General features: G+C 40.4%; 1 protein-coding gene across 4 annotated transcripts in view; it reads left to right on the forward strand.

Annotated features, from left to right (window-relative positions):
* Positions 1-458: 458 nt before the first annotated feature.
* Positions 459-15,858, forward strand: part of Atp11b (ATPase phospholipid transporting 11B (putative)) — a 100,603-nt gene continuing 85,203 nt past the window's right edge. For 2 of the 4 annotated variants that reach the window (XR_004606608.2, XM_076932284.1), the window contains exon 1: positions 480-786. Coding sequence is in view for 3 of the 4 variants with exons in the window: in XM_076932284.1 (XP_076788399.1) it covers positions 760-786 (27 nt within the window). In the remaining variant the exon portion in view is untranslated. Of the gene's footprint in view, positions 787-15,858 lie in introns of all 4 variants that reach the window. The other 2 variants (XM_034499919.2, XM_076932285.1) reach the window with 2 other exon arrangements.

Consider the following 15,858-nt stretch of genomic DNA (forward strand, 5'->3'; position numbering starts at 1 on the left):
TTTTGATCATAATCATTTCCCCCTCAAATGAAAGCCTTTGATAATTTGATGGTAGCCTCTGATTTTCTGGTTACATACATCGCTGTCGCGGATCCCTGTGTGTATGTGTGTGGGGGGGGCGGGGGGAGTGCTGGGGAGGAGAGGAGATCTGCAACAAGGTAGAGCCTGAGAACTGCCCCGCTCAACTTCCCCTTGAGGAGTTGCTGCAGCCTGGCCCGCCAGGGCTTAAAAACTCGGAAAAGGCCCACAGAGCAGGCGAGCGTGACAGCGCGCACGCTTTCCTGACACACCACCCCGGAAAGGGGCAGGCAAACCTTGCGGGGGAAAACTGGGAAGGGTGGGCCTCGGAGAGTTAGTCTAGCGGGCGGGTCCAGAGCAGGTGAGGGAGGGGCACAGGGCTTGGGGCGGGGCCATGGCGGACGGGGGTGGGGCGCTGGGCTTGGGGGCGGGGCTATGGCGGGCGAGGGCGGGGCGGCGGTGCTTCGGGTGGGGTGACAACGGTCAGAGATGAAGGTGGCCGCGGCGCAGCGGGGAGTTGAGCTGCGCCGGGCGCGGTTGGCAGGCAGGCCGGGCCTGTAGGACCTCGGGACCGGGGTGGCGGGATGGGGACCCGACTCGGGTAGAAAGGCGGCGGCAGCAGAGAGCGGAACTTAAGCCCGAGGGGCTCGCCTGCTCCGGTCACACTCGGAGTCCTCCTCTACCTGCTGCCGCTCGGCCCCGCGTCCGGCGGGCCAGGACGGCTTCGGCGACGGCGGGGGTATGTGGCGCTGGGTCCGGCAGCAGCTGGTAAGTGAGTGCTGGGTGGCGCGGCGGGGCGGCGCGGGCTAGGCCGCGGCGGGGGCGCGCGGCTCTCCCTCGGCCCGGGCTCCGCACAGCGCGGGGATGCGCTGCAGCTTACGGCCGCTGCGGGTCGCGAGCGGCGCGGGTCCCGAGGTGACGGAGGCGGCGGCGCGGGCCACGGGGCGGGCGGCTCCCGCGACTCCGAACTAGGCTCGTGCGGGCTCCGGAGGAGGTCTGGGTCCTCCTCGGCCTCCCGGCGGAAGCTCGCCCTGGGCCTAGGAGGAAGGCGCGCCGGAAAGGTCCTCACCGCAGACCGGTGCAACTTCTCTGTGAATCTGTCAACCCCCCACCCCCCCAGGGCGGTTAGAACGCACGGGTTTGGAACCAGTGGTTAACTTTTGGACATTACTGTGTTACCTGGAGAAAGAAAAAGAAAGCCCTCGAGTGACTTAAGTATCTAAAAAGCATCACCTTTCTCAGAAATTATCCACAGACGAAAATCTCTCGTGTCTCTTGGCACCTGCAGCCTAGAAAATAACGCAGAGGCGACAGTGACAGGGCAGACATCACTTCAGTTCTAGGAATGCTAACCTACATGCTGTTTAATTTCGAAATTATACCAATTGCAGTATTTTTGTTTACGAGGTTTCAAGGCAGTGATAAATCTTAGTGAAGCAGAAATGTTTTGAGACCAAATGTTTTGAGACCAAAGTCTTCATTCTTTTTTTTTTTTTTTTTCCCCGTGTGGTAGAACAGCTTTTCAGGTAAAAACTAAAAAGTATGTATTTCAGTCTGTCTCCTGTTTAGTTTACAGTAAGCATCACTCTTAAATAAAGAAATCTTATAAATAAAACTAGAACTGCCTGTGACTCCCTCATACAAATGGTGGGTTTTTATTTTTAGCTAACTGTTGCAAATTGAAATATTCCAGCTTTATTGGGAATCCAAGCTAATGATGTCATTTAATCCACACTGTTAGACTGCTTTGGCTTTCTTTTGACAAGCCGGTACAGTAAGGAAGTTAATTATTACAAATCTGATCTGCTTTTGACTTCTCGGGCGTCATGTGAAGGCGGCTTGGTTTAACACCTTTTATCTGATGTTTTGTGTGAGAAAATAATTTTTAAGTCTGTTTTTTTCAAGCTTTCCCCAGTATGTTAAGACAGTGTCTCGTTGTGAGGCACTTTTTTTGTTAGCTTGAATAAAACCTTTCTATATGATCATACCTATCTTCCAGATAGAAATCTGGTAACTTTGGGGAAAATGGCTTTAATGTTTACATCTTCAAGGAAGAACTAGAAGCTGTGTGGTCATTTATAAGTCAGCTGTCTTATGGGACTGACTTAACAAGTTGAACAAGTTGCCTTGCATAAAAAATGCTATCTCTGATATTTAGTTGCCTGTCACTGGTTTTACTTTTACCATAATCAAGTCTTTAAGGCCTTGTGCCAAAACAGGACTTTGTATTGCTAAGTTTGTGTAATCACTTAAATTACAAATTAACGACAGTATGTTCAGAGTAACCAAGTATGTTGTGCTAGCTCAGTAATAAACAGCCATTCTAATTGCTACTCCAAGAATTCTGTCCAAAAAGTCTACCTTGGATTATTCAAATTCGACAAATTTTATATACAAATAATGCAGATATATTCTATATGTGCTCACTGGGTTTAGTCACTAGCATTATGTTAATTATAAAATTCATAAAAGTGAAAATTTGGGTAAATCAATAAATCACAGGGACAGGTTGTTTTGGAGTTACAGAACATTTCATATGAATCCTGGCTTCCAACTAATACTTTAACCAAAAAAAGATACTTTTTGTTTTTAATTTTTTTATTAATGCTTAGTGTGGGGTGTGAGTGTCAGTCAGTTCTTTGCTACCCTGTGGGTCTCAGGAATCAAACTCTGGTTCTGAGGCTTGGTGGCAGTCTCATTTGCCTCCTGAGACATCTCACTTAACTGCTGTCTTTTTATGATAGGGACCATTCTATCTTCTACTTATTTATTTGCCATTTAAAAAAATTGGTGAATTTCTTATCTCTATAAAATACTTGTAACTGCCTAACAGTGAGGAAGCATGATAAAGACTGACATTTCCCTTCATGAAAATAGTGAAAACGGGGAATATCTTTTTCTTTGTTTGTTTCTCTTTCACACATAATGTTCAAATCACCTTATGCTAAAAGTTATTATGTACTTCCGGTGTAGTTTATATTCATAGTGTACCCCTTCGGTAACATGCTGTACTAACCCATTATAATACATCATTAACAGCATCTCAGTTATAACAGCAGAGGACCATTAGATGCCTGGTTTATTATTATTAATTATTACCTTTCCAGTGCTGGCAGTCAAACCCACAGCTTTGCACATGCTAGTGGTAGCTGTTGACCACATGCAGCTGCTAAAATTTATGTTAAGAGAAGAATATTTTCAATAGTATATTTATTTGTATAGTACTGATGTCTGCCTTTAAGCAAAAATCCTTGTAAACAAATATGTTTAGATGATGTATAAGGTTTCATTACAGAACAACGTAATACCATGTTTTCATAGAACTTAACTTGTGTGTAGGTATACACTAAATCCTGTTTTATGTGAATGTGATGAGGCTTTTACTCATGACTGTTCTCACTCAGCCCCTATATTGAGCATACAGTTAGTCTTGATAATGCTTTCCTAATCTAATAATGAATAGATTAGGAAATAATGAATATTATTTCTCTGTTTAGCAATATAGTGATAAAATTTAAGTCTGACCAGCCCAGAAGAGTGTAGAAAATGACTGTAATTGTATGCAAGCATAACCTATTGGATAGTGTTTGTTTTAGCTGGTGGCACAGGCCTGTAATCCCAGCATCTGGGAGTTGGAGGATCATGAGCTGTGGTACGGTGCAGTTCAGGTCTTAAACTGTTCCTGATGTCCTGTCAGACTTTCACTGGTGATTATGAAAGGAGGTGAAGCCTGTCTCCTGACTCACTGAGGAAACTGACAGATTCTTAGCCACAGCTCCCTGGGTGTTGTTATCAAATGCATGAGCACACTTGCCATGTCTGCGCTCCCCTGCCTTGTGTGTGCTGCCACACAGTGAAGCCCCTCCCTCAGGCTAGCAGCTCACTGTGGTTATGATGCTGCTCTCATCCTTGTCTCGCCTCCTCAGTTAGCAGAGCCTTTGCCCTTTCTCATTCCCTTTGACCTGCAAACGCAGTGAAGTTTCCCACTTTATCTTAATTTGCCCTGGACTGTCCCTGAGTGCCAAATGTGCTTTAGTATAATAATCATTTTTAAAAGGTTTATTTTGCATCACAGTTCTATCTAATAAACTTGAAATGTGGTTGGCTAAAGTTGAAATTTTCTTAAATATAAAACATAATGGATCTTAAAACAGAAGAGAAATGTGACATATCTGAGTTATATTTATTTCTGTAATAGTGAGATGGCCTAGCAGAAAAAGGTACTTGTTACCAATTACTGTAATGAATCCACAGTAAATGTGCTCAGTCTGACCTCTGGGATTCACTTAGTGAAGGAGAAATTATTTCCTGAAAGTTATCCTCTGATTTTTACATTTGTGTGGTGACCTGTGCCAACTCCCCATCAATAAATAAATATAATAAACACTTTATTTTTAAAATGTAGTTATTAGAAATTTAAAAATAATGTATGTGGCTTGCATCTGTGGCTTGTGTTTTATTTTTACTAGTACTGCTATATAACATTAAAAGTAAGCTTTGGTTTCTTTGGAGCACATTAAATCTGGATATCTTTATATTCATATTTGTCTGTCTATCTATATGTATATCTATATCTATCTATTAAAAGGATTTTTTTAATGTATCACAGGCTGGTCTTAACTTGTGATCTTCATGCTCAGTCTCCTGAGTGTTTGGATTTTAGAAGTGTATTCTTAAATATCAAGTTTTTCTTTTGGTCAAGATGAAATGTTAAAAGTGTCTAGGTGTTCCCAGAAGCACTCAGGGATCTTGCTTCAGAGCCTGGGTGTACGGCTTTCCCCAGAGTAAGGTCGGTATACCAGGTGTCACCATTGAAAGCAAACTTACTTTCCTCCCCTGGCAGCAATTAAATGCCAACAGCTCTTCAGCTAAGGGTGTGATTTCATGCCTACTTCACTTTCTCCATGCTGAAAGTTTGTTTTCTCTAGCTTGATTTTGTGCAGGCCTTATATATTTTGTCAAAACTGCTATGATTTTGTATGTGTATGCCCCATTGTGTCTGGAAAAGTTGATTTGAAGTCAGTCACTGGACTGGCTGTTTTTGTGTTAACTTGACACAAGCTGGAGTTATCACAGAAAAAGGAGCTTCAGTTGAGAAAATGCTTTCATGAGATCCAGCTGTAAGGCATTTTCTCAATTAGTGATCAAGGTGGGAGGGCCCCTTGTGGGTGGTGCCATCCCCAGGCTGGGTTCTGTCCCTCCATGGCCTCTGCATCCGCTCCTGCTTCCTGTCTGCTTGAGTTTCAGTCCTGACTTCCTTTGGTGATGAGCAGCAATGTTTCCGGAAGTGTAAGCTGAATAAACCCTTTCCTCCCTAACTTGCTTCTTGGTCATGATGTTTGTGCAGGAATAGAAACCCTGACTAAGACATTCGCCATCTCTACATCTTAATCTTTTCAACTCTTTGACTTAGATCCCTGAGTCTTTGTGGGGTTTTATATAGTTGTTCAATCAGGACTGAGCACTCTGACATCTCCTGTTTGCCACATGTTTATCAGTTGTGGATTTCTGTGCAAATTGCCATATATTACTAGAAGAAGCTTCTCTGATGAGAGTTGGGTAGTGCAGTGGTCTATGGGTAAAGCAATAAGTCATTAAAAGTCGTTTATTGGCATGTCCATTTAGCAGGTTAGTAGTAGGTTTTTTCCTAGAGCCAGTGATCTATCTAGCCACAGGTTCTTGGTGTCATTAATGGTGTCACATATCTCATGGAGCAGGCCTTAAAGCTAATTCAGTCTGTTACTCCCATATCACTCAAGCTGCTATTGCATCAGTGGGCATATCTTGCCAGGCAGGTTGTGTCTGTGGTTCTCAGTGTTCATAGCTGGGTGAGGTTGATGATTACTTTTCTCGTAGTGTGCAGCACTAATGAACACTAGAAATAAAGTTACCAGTTCAGTGCCAACTTGGTATCTATATGTTCTGTAACCCAAGTGTGTGGTGCTTTCAGCAATAGGGTTTTACTGTCAAGTTCTGGAGGGTAAGCAATAGCATTGACAATAGCCTGTACTTATGGGGAGGGGGTTATCGATCCTTTTGGCAAACAACTCAAAAAGAGGTAACCCATTCTTGGTCCTGAGAGCTTCCTTTAGTAATGGATATCTAGTTGGGATGCTGTCCTCTCACTGTAGAGCAACTCCAGTTAAACTGGAAGCTTCCACAACAGTAGACCTCCATCTCCATGTGACTTTTCAAAAGGCCTTCTTCAGTCTTAGTTATCCATCCTCAGATTCCCTCCTCTACTCTGTCCTTCCATCCTCAAGCCATTTAATCTTTCCTGTACTGGTTCCTCCTTTGTAACACTCTATTATTTTTCCATAAAAGACCCTTCTCCTCTCCCATCCTCCTTTATTAGTTACCTGAGTTGTCTGTGTATTCCAAATGAAATGCACATATCTAAAGCTGAAAAGCATCAACATATGAGAACAAATTCAGTGCTTATATTTCTGGGTTTTGGTTACCTCACATAGGATGATTGTTTTCAGTTCCATACATTTACCTGAAATTTTCATAATTCTGTTGTCTAACAGCTGAATAATACTCTATTGTATAATATACCACATTTTTATTATTCATTTATCAGTTGATGGACATCTAAGCTGTTCATTTCCTGATTCTTGTTAATAGAGCAGCAGTGAACATGGATAAGCAAGTATCTCTGAGGTAGAATATAGTCTTTTAGTTATAAGCCTAAGAATGGTATAGCTGGATCTTGTGTAAACTGAAATGGAACATTGTGAGGAAGGTCATGTTCCATAGTGGTTTCCATAGTGCTGTTCCACTTTTCTAGCATTTATGTGTGCTCTCTTTTGTGCCTTCCTTCCCTTTCCCCTCCCCCTCCCTTTATTCTTCCCCTCTCCCCTTCTCTCCTTCTCTCTTCCTCTCCCTTCTCTCCCTCCCCCGCCCCCTCTCTCTGAGACAAGTAGTTCTGACTAGAACCTGTTATATAGACTAAGTTAACCTGGAACTCCAGAGAACCACCTGCCTCAGTCTGCCTCCTAAGTACTGAGATTAAAGGCATGTGCTATTTGTATGTAATCTTTAGAGAATTCTATTAGTTTCAAATTCCATTTTTAAATTGGGTTGTTCCTTGATGTTTAGTTTGTTTGTTAAACTGTATATATTCTAAATACCAGCCCTCTGTGATTGATATCCTTTGCTGTTCGGATGCTTTGTAGTTTCATGGAGTCTCATTTGCCAATTATCAGTTTTACTGCCTGTGCTATTTGGGTTCTGTTTAAAATGTCCTTTCTTGTGCCTGTAAGTTTAAGCATATTTCTCACATTCCTCGATATCAGATTGGAGATATCAGTCTTAGGTTGAGATCCATTTGTGGTTGAGTTTTGTGCAGGGGGGAGAGATGTGGATCTAATCTTACCCGTCTACGTTCTGCTATTCTGTTTGACCAGAACCATTTGTTGAAGATGTCCTTTGTCCTCCAGTGTATATCTTGGCCTTTTTGTCAAAATTCAGTTCTCTAAACTACTGTACCTAAGGATCAGGGACCATTGCAGAAGAGGGGATGGGGAGACTGTAAAAGCCAGAGGAACAGGGAGTTTCGATGAAATTGTATCTCCTTGAAATGTCTGAAGCTACACCCATTAAGTCTCACCAACATGGCTGCCTAAACATGAGCTGAACAAGGATGATACCAATAGATACGTTAACATGGAAGGGGGAAAGTTCACAAGGAGTTGACCCTAGATGAAGAACTGTAGGCAACTAAGGAATGCTGATAGGAAGAGGTAATAGTCTTCCCAGGGGAAGACCACACCAATTGACAGTTATCCAGTAACAAATGGTCAGTCTGGAAACATGGACATACAAGTATTTATATATTTAGGAATGCACACATGCATACACCCCAACAAGAGCAATTTAAGAAACAAAGGCTGTGAATTTTGTGGTAACTTGTCAGATTGTCTCTGAACAAACCTGCTTTTTAAAGACATTGATAAATTCTTTTCTTCATGTGATATCTTATACAAGAACACTCAGATGTGCTATTAGATGTGACTGATTTTAACAAATCCTATTAGGTTTGTTTCAGCTGGTTACATGTATTCATAGTCTTTTGTGAATCGTTGCCTTTTGTTTTTAAAGATAGCCTATTTTGAATCTTTGTATAGGTACATTCCTGTTTTTATGACAAAAGAAAAAACTTTAAACTGTTCCAAACAGAAAAATAGTGACTAACAGAAGTATGGTTTATTTTAGAGTGAGTTACTGTTACTGTACTTGTTTATTATAAAGGTAGACATTTAGCATTCAATGCAGATTTCAATAAAAAAGGAATTAAAAATATCAAAAAATTGAATCCCATACACGAGAAGGTTTAGAGGGAGGAAATGGATATGATATGATTAAATTATAATCTCAAAAATAATTTAAAAATCAGATATCCATAGATACGGACTTGTGTCTAGATCTATACTTCTATTCAGTTAATCAGTGTCTCTTTTTATTCTGGTCCAATGCTGTTTTTATTACTATAGCTTTGTAGTATAAGTTACAACAAGGGATGATGATATTCCACCAATTCTTTTATTATTTTTAATAATTAAAATTATTTTTAGCAATTCTGTTTTTTTTATTTCCATATAAAGTTAAAGATAGATTCTTTCTCTTCTTCTTTCTTTCTTTCTCTCTTTCTTTTGTTCTTTCATTCTTTTGTTCTTTCTTTCTGTTTTGCTACAAGGTTTCTCTGTGTGTAGCCCTGGCTGTACTGGAACTTTCTCTGTAGATCAGGCTGGCCTCAAATTCAGAGGTCTGCCTGTTTCTGTCTCCCAAGTGCTGGGATTAAAGGTGTGCACTACCCAGCAAGATAATTTTTTCAATTTCTGTGAAGAATTGTGTTGGAATTTTTACAGTAATTGCATTGAACCTGTAGATTGTTTTGGTAGGATAGCCATTTTCACAATATTAATCTTTCTGATGTATGAACATGGGAAATCTTTCCTTCTACTGATACCTTCACTTTCTTTTTCAATGTTTTAAGATTTTTATTATATAAGTCTTTACTTTTCTATTTAAATTTATTCCCAAATATTTTATTGATTTATTTATTTGATGCTAGTGTGTATGGTATTGTTTCCCTTATTTCCTTTTTCAGTATGTTTGTTTGTTGTATATAGGAAGTTACTGATGTTTGTCCCCACTCTACTCTTGACTCTGCCTTCTTGCAATTCATATGGCCCAGGCATTCTTAACATCGCAGAATCTTTGTCCTTGCTGGTTCTTTTTTTGAAATATTTTTCTGTAGGTGTCTGCTAGATCCTTTACTTCCTTCATACCTTATATGGTGGTTTCAATGTCACTGCCACAGTGTCTCTTCACAGCAACAGAAAAGTAACTTAGATACCTAATCAAACAGTAAAGCTTTTTTTATAGCTCTTAAGTAGAAAATGTAAAATAAACAAAACAAAAACCAACACCCCTCCACTGTGGCTTCTGCACCCCCTTTTCTGCTTTGTTTCTCTTAGTGTTCCAACACTATTCAGCAGACTCTTGACCCTACTTACTTACTTCATGAAGCCTGGGACTTTAGTTCTCCACATAACAAAAACCATTTCTCAGTTTTTCATCCCTTTTTAGGCACAATCAGTTTCCATTTATTAATTCCCCCTAACATTTTCTGAATATCTGTATCGTGGTAACCTGCTGATAGGATTTGAGACTGCTAAAATGAAGCTCTATCTCTCTCCTCAGGTAGTTTCCACAGAGGCTCTTGTCTAATAAATATTGGAACTGCTGCTAAGGTGGTTTATTATTGTATAAAACAAAACAAAAAAACATGGTGACCTTTTTGTACATAACTTTTTAAAAAGTGAAATACCTAGAATTGAAATTGCTGGATGCACATTGTGACTGCTAACCAGTTGCTTCAATTACATTTCAAAGTCTGAGAGCTCCTGTCTCACTACAGCTTGCCCAAACCTCAGACACATTACCAGGCTGGTGATGGAGCTCAGTGGTGAAGACACTTGTGTATGTGCGCGCGCACACATACATCCACACACACACACACACATAGAACAAATGTTTCAGAAAGAACTTTATTAGTCTTATAGGTCTGAAAAAAAATCTGATTTGCTTTCTCCTTATTGCCAATGAGCAATGCCAGTACCTCTATTTTATTCATATGGATAAATTTCCCATTTTTCTACTGAGTAGTTTATTTATTACTTGTTACTGTGATAAAATCCTTAACCTAAGCAACATAAGGAAGAGTTTATTGTAACTTACTCTTCAAGGGTAGTTTATGCATATCATGGTAGAGAAATCATAGTGACAAGCGCTTGAGGCAGCTAGTCATGTGTGCATTTAGGAAACACTACAATGCATACTGGTGATCAGCTTTCTCTGTCTTACTACGTCTAGGACCTCAGTCTAAGCCTGGTGCTGGCACACATTATCGGTGGATCTTCTTACATCAATTAATCTAATCTAGACAGTCCACCATGGGTATGTCCAGAGGTTTATATCCATCGTGATTCTAAGTCCCAACAGATTGACAATTAAGAGGAATATTAGGGACATGGAGAAATAGCCATTCAGATCACTTACTGCTCATGCAGAAAGGATCAGAGTTTGGTTGTCAGCACACTTGTAACTCCAGCTTTAGGGGGAATTGAACTCTATCCTTTGCAGGCACATGCACTCATGTGCATATAACCCCACCCCTCCATAATTTAAAATAATAAAAATCTTTAAAAATGATTAATATTATAAGTAGTTCATCATTTCTTTGTTCCTTTTGTAGTGTGGATGCCATTTCTTATGTTATATGTGCTATAAATATCTTCTTCCATTCTTTGCCCTGTATATAATTTTGTTCGTATTTTTCTTACACATTCCCCTGTAAGTTTCTTTGTAGAAAATTTGATTTCTGCCCTCTGTTACCTAACAATATCTTTCCTCTATTAGAATCAGAGAGTTGCTTTAGTATTGTTTTCTTCAATTGTCTTAGAATGTAGTTTTTCAGTATTCAAATTTAATATACTTAGAATTGGATTTTTATATATAAAATAAGGGAATTTGTGTTTTGCTATTAGAAACTTATTTGTTTTATCTCTCAGTTTGTTGGATGAGCCATTTTTGATGTCTGATATATGTGTTTGCCTTCGTTATGAATGACATTTTAAATTTCCCTCTATGTTCTATTTTTTTCTATTTCACTTATCTATTGGTATACCAATAATGAGTCATTTTAATTACAGTTTTTGCATAATGAGTCACTTGTGAGGTAGAACCTTCCACATACCTTGGCTTCTCTTTCTCAGAATTGCATTGGACCTTTGCTCTTCCATTTATGACATGGAAGCAGGTTTTTTGTTTTGTTTTGTTTTTAATTCTCTGGGTGAAAATTAAGGATTTTGATTGACTTTGCATTAAAATTTGGTTATTTGTGTAGGAGGGCACATGTGTGTGGACAGGAGAGGATAGCATTCAGGAGTGGCTTTCACTTTCCACCTTGCTGCTTCTTTGGCTGCACATAGCATTCTAGACAAGCTTTAAGTATACTGGTATTAAAGGTGTGAACCACTGCATTTGCCTTTTTTATGTGGGTTCCCAGGATGAAACTTGTGTGGTTAGGTTTGGATGGCTAGTAGTTTTACCTAGCTTCTTCCCAGTTCTGAGTTTCTTATATTTATATTCTTTTCTTTAAAGACTTAACAGCTGGGCCTGCAAGATGGCTCAGCAGGTAGTCTTCTGCTGCCAAGCCTGACAGCCTGAGTTGTGTCCCTGGGACCTTCATAGTAGGAGAGAACCAGTTTTGGTTTTTGTTTGTTTGGTTTTTAATAACATAATTTTATTTATTTTTTAATTAAATTTTTTTACTTTACATCCCAATATTAGCCCCTGCTCTCCTCCTATTACCCCCTCAACAGATCCTCCCCCCACTCCACCCTCCGCTTCTCCTTTGAAAAAGGGGAACTCCCCTCTGGGTGTCACCTCCCCACTCTCTCCATCCCCACACGTCAAGTTGCTGGAGACTTGGTGCCTCCTCTCCTACTGAGGCCAGACAGGGTTGTCTATATAGGGGAATGGGGTTCACAGGCAGACAAGAAACAGACTCAGTGACAGACCCAGCTCCAGTTGTTGGGGGACCCACATGAAGACTAAGTTGCACATCTGCTACATATGTACAGGGGACCTAGGTCCAGCCTGTGCTTGCTCTTTGGTTGGTGGTTCAGTCTCTGAGAGCCAAGGTTAGTTGACTATGTTAGTCTCCCTAGGGGCAGCCCTGTCCTCTTCTGATCCCTAAATCCTTCCCCCAACTCTTCCATAAGCTCCATCTAATGTTGGGTGTCAGTCTCTGCATCTCTTTCTTTTGGCTGCTGGGTAGAAATGCTAGGCTCCTGGCTGCAAGCCTAGTGGAGTACCATTAATAATGTCAGGGATTGGTTTTTGCCCATGAGATGGGTCTCAATTTGGGCCAGTCATGGTTGTCCATTCCCTCAGTCTCTGATCTGACCTTGTCCCTTACACATCTTATAGGCAGGACACATATTGGGTCCAAGGCTTTGTGGATGGGTTGCTGCTCTTATCCCTCCCCTGGGGAGTCTTTCCTGGCTACAGGTAGGGGCCACTTCAGGATCTATATCCCCCACTGCTAGGACTCCCTGCTAGTCATCTCCCTAGGCCCCCTGGGGCCTCAGGCTATCCCATCCCAGGTCTCTGGCACTTCTAGAGAATGCCCCTCACCTCTGACTTCCCTTCTCTCCCCTGCTCTCCCTACATCAATCCTTACCTTCCCCCACCCCTGCACCGCTCCACCCCATTCCCCATCTCCTCTCCCACCCAGATCCCTCCTTCCATAGACCACTGTTATCTACCTCATTTCCCTTCTGAGAAGTAGTTCTTAGAAGTTGTCCTCTGACCTCCACATGCATACCATGACATGCTGACACTCTCCCCCATGGGAACACACAAAATAAAAAGAAAATATCTTTTAAAACTTTAAAAAAGATGGATAGCTGTTGACTGTATGTTTATCTTTTTCTAGCTATGTCTATAGTTACTTGAGTATACTTGTGTTCTAAATCATACAGCAACATAGAGGTTTTCTAGACATAAACCTAAAGCGTAAACTTACTGTAGCCTTAATTTTATAAGATATTATGAACCTGTTTTCAAACTTCTATACCACTTCACAGTTAGATTTTACATTCCTGTGCATTTACAATTTTTTGTTTTTTAAATTATAGTTATCCCAGTGCGTTGTTTTACCACTGAGTGCTTACCTGACCTAGTAATTTATCTGCCTCTTCTATGTGAAATTACTTTCATTATTATAGGGTTTTAAAAAATGATTTATTTATTATTTTATGTGCATTGGTGTTTTGCCTGCATGTATGTTTGTATGGGAGTGTCATATCATCTGAAACTGTAGTTAGCCGTTTGGGTGCTGGGAATTGAACCCAGGTCCCCTGGAAGAGTAGCCAATACCCTTTAAGGAATAAGCCATTGGGTTATTCCCAGCCCCTTGGGTTGGTTGGTTGGTTGGTTGGTTGGTTTTTAAGCAAGTATTGATGGATGATAAACTCTTAGTTTTTATGCCTTAAAATATTATTTTAATTACTACTTGTATTTTAATTTAGTCAGATACTAATTTATTGAAGATATAATACATTCTGCTGCATTTTGGCATTTTTCATTGGTGTAAATATGCTTTTAATAATATTATTTTCTTGATATTTCTTTTCACATTAGTTTTGATTTCATCTTTGATGCTTTGTGGTTTTAGTGTGATTGTAGTATCATTTTTCATACTATTTTTCTTTCTCTGCATTTTTCTTTCAATCTGAAGATTGGTATTACTATAGTTAGGAACATTTTCAACCTCCTTTTCTTTAAATGTTGCTTCTTGGCCCTTAATTCTCGCATTCTAGAGTTAACTGGTGAACATGATGTTGAATCTCTTTTTCTATCTGCTGTAATATTTAGTGCTCTTGTCATTTTGTTGCTTTCAGTATTTCTAGTTTTTATTTTAAAAAATCATTTTACTGTAATGACTTCACCTCTCCTGTGCACACACTCATGCATGCACCAAAAGTAACAGCATGCGCCTCCCTGAATCCTATCCATACAGCTAGATTAAGATGGCCCACTCAATCCCTGCCTCTGACGGAATTTCATCATCTGCCAGAGCTCTGGGAGGACTGGAGTGAAACAGTGTCTTCTGACTATGATGGGACCACTGCATTCATTAACCCACAGCAGCTGTGGTTGCCTGCACAAGGCAGGCACAAGGTCAAGCCATCCAGCATAACAGGCTAGGACAGGGGAGGGACACATGGACCCCTTCTGCTGAGGAGCTAGGAACAGTTGATATCTTCTGATGGGAGAATCAGTTTTGTTGAAAGGTATGGGCACTAGGAGGTCGAGCATGTTCCACCGGATGACCCCACAACCGTGAGTATGTAGGTGACACAAATTGAAGATTAATTTTTAGTAGTTTGCCAATGGGGTCCAGAAAAACAACTGGTCATTGTGCAGAGAATAAAAGACTATGTGTAGTGATCAACTCTAAATGGGACATCTGTCACTCCTTTTCCACTGAAGGCTCAATGCAGAAAGTGGAGTAGAGAGATTGTACAAGCCAGAGGTATTAGATGAAGCAGAACACTATTCCCTGGACTTCACAGCATCATTGTGATATGAACGTGGAACAGTTGTGATTGTATATGCAAAAACTGCACAAGAGCAAGCCAGGGACAAATCTCAGCATGAGTCAAGGTGGGGCTTATGAAGTTCCATCCATTGCTAAGGGGCTATTGGCAGTTGGTGGCTACTGAGGGAAGGTCAGTTTTCATGCAGGCCCTTAGGGCTCCCCATGCTTCAGTGGATGGTTCTATACACATGTACATCCCTCTCAGTGAGTTTTAAGACAACAATAACAACATCAAGGCTGGAAAGATTGTTCAGCGTTTAAGTGTACTTTGATAGAGGACTGGTCTTCAGTTTCCAGCATCTACATTGGGTGGTTCAAAACTGCCTCTCTAACTCTATTCCCAAGGATCTCATGCCTTTTTCCTGTGTTCATGGGTTCTTGCACAGAGAGGATATACATCCAGACAATCAGGTACACATGCACATAAAAATTTTAAAGTCTTTCAAAAAGAGCATGTAAAGTTGGAAGGAAAAAATTAGGGGGGATAGGTAAAGAACTGGAGAGGCAAAGAGTAGGTAGATTTTTATCAAAACACATTACATGCATATATGAAATTCTTAAAAGGGGATAAGGATTCCCCCCCGCCGCCAGGAAACTAGCCATGTGGGACAGGGTTAATAGTTGGGTGAAGGACTAGTTCCTTTCTCTGTCATCCTTCACACCTTCCCTATTTTGTCATCCTAAACCTGCCTGGGAATGAGGCTGGACCAGAGTAGATTAAGAAGGAATGCACAAGGTAGCAAGAGACTTAAGTCAGTGGTGATTGGTTTGTAGAGAAAAAGGAGAGGAGTTATCAGAATTCTGTAATTAGTTACTCATGGCTGTTCTAAAGGTTAGCTTGGCATACTTTACTGTTAGGTCTTATTTCTTCCTTGATATATACCTTTTGATAAATGCATACTATAAACCAGAATGTCTGTAAGTTGATCTTAAACAACACAGCAAATTGTTTGCAAGTTTTTATTTTCATTACTCTTTGGGAACCCCAAAATTATTTTTTTTTGATATACTTTTTTTTATATACTTTTTTTTGATACTATAATAGAAATCTAAGGTGGCAAAAGACATCTTTCTTGCTTATTTTAATCAAAGCTTTATTATATCTGAAATTAAACTAGACTATACTTTTAAAGCTTTATTCAGAAGAATATGCTTGATAATAT

This window comes from Arvicanthis niloticus, chromosome 4 (assembly GCF_011762505.2).
Source record: "Arvicanthis niloticus isolate mArvNil1 chromosome 4, mArvNil1.pat.X, whole genome shotgun sequence".
Lineage (NCBI taxonomy): Eukaryota > Metazoa > Chordata > Mammalia > Rodentia > Muridae > Arvicanthis > Arvicanthis niloticus.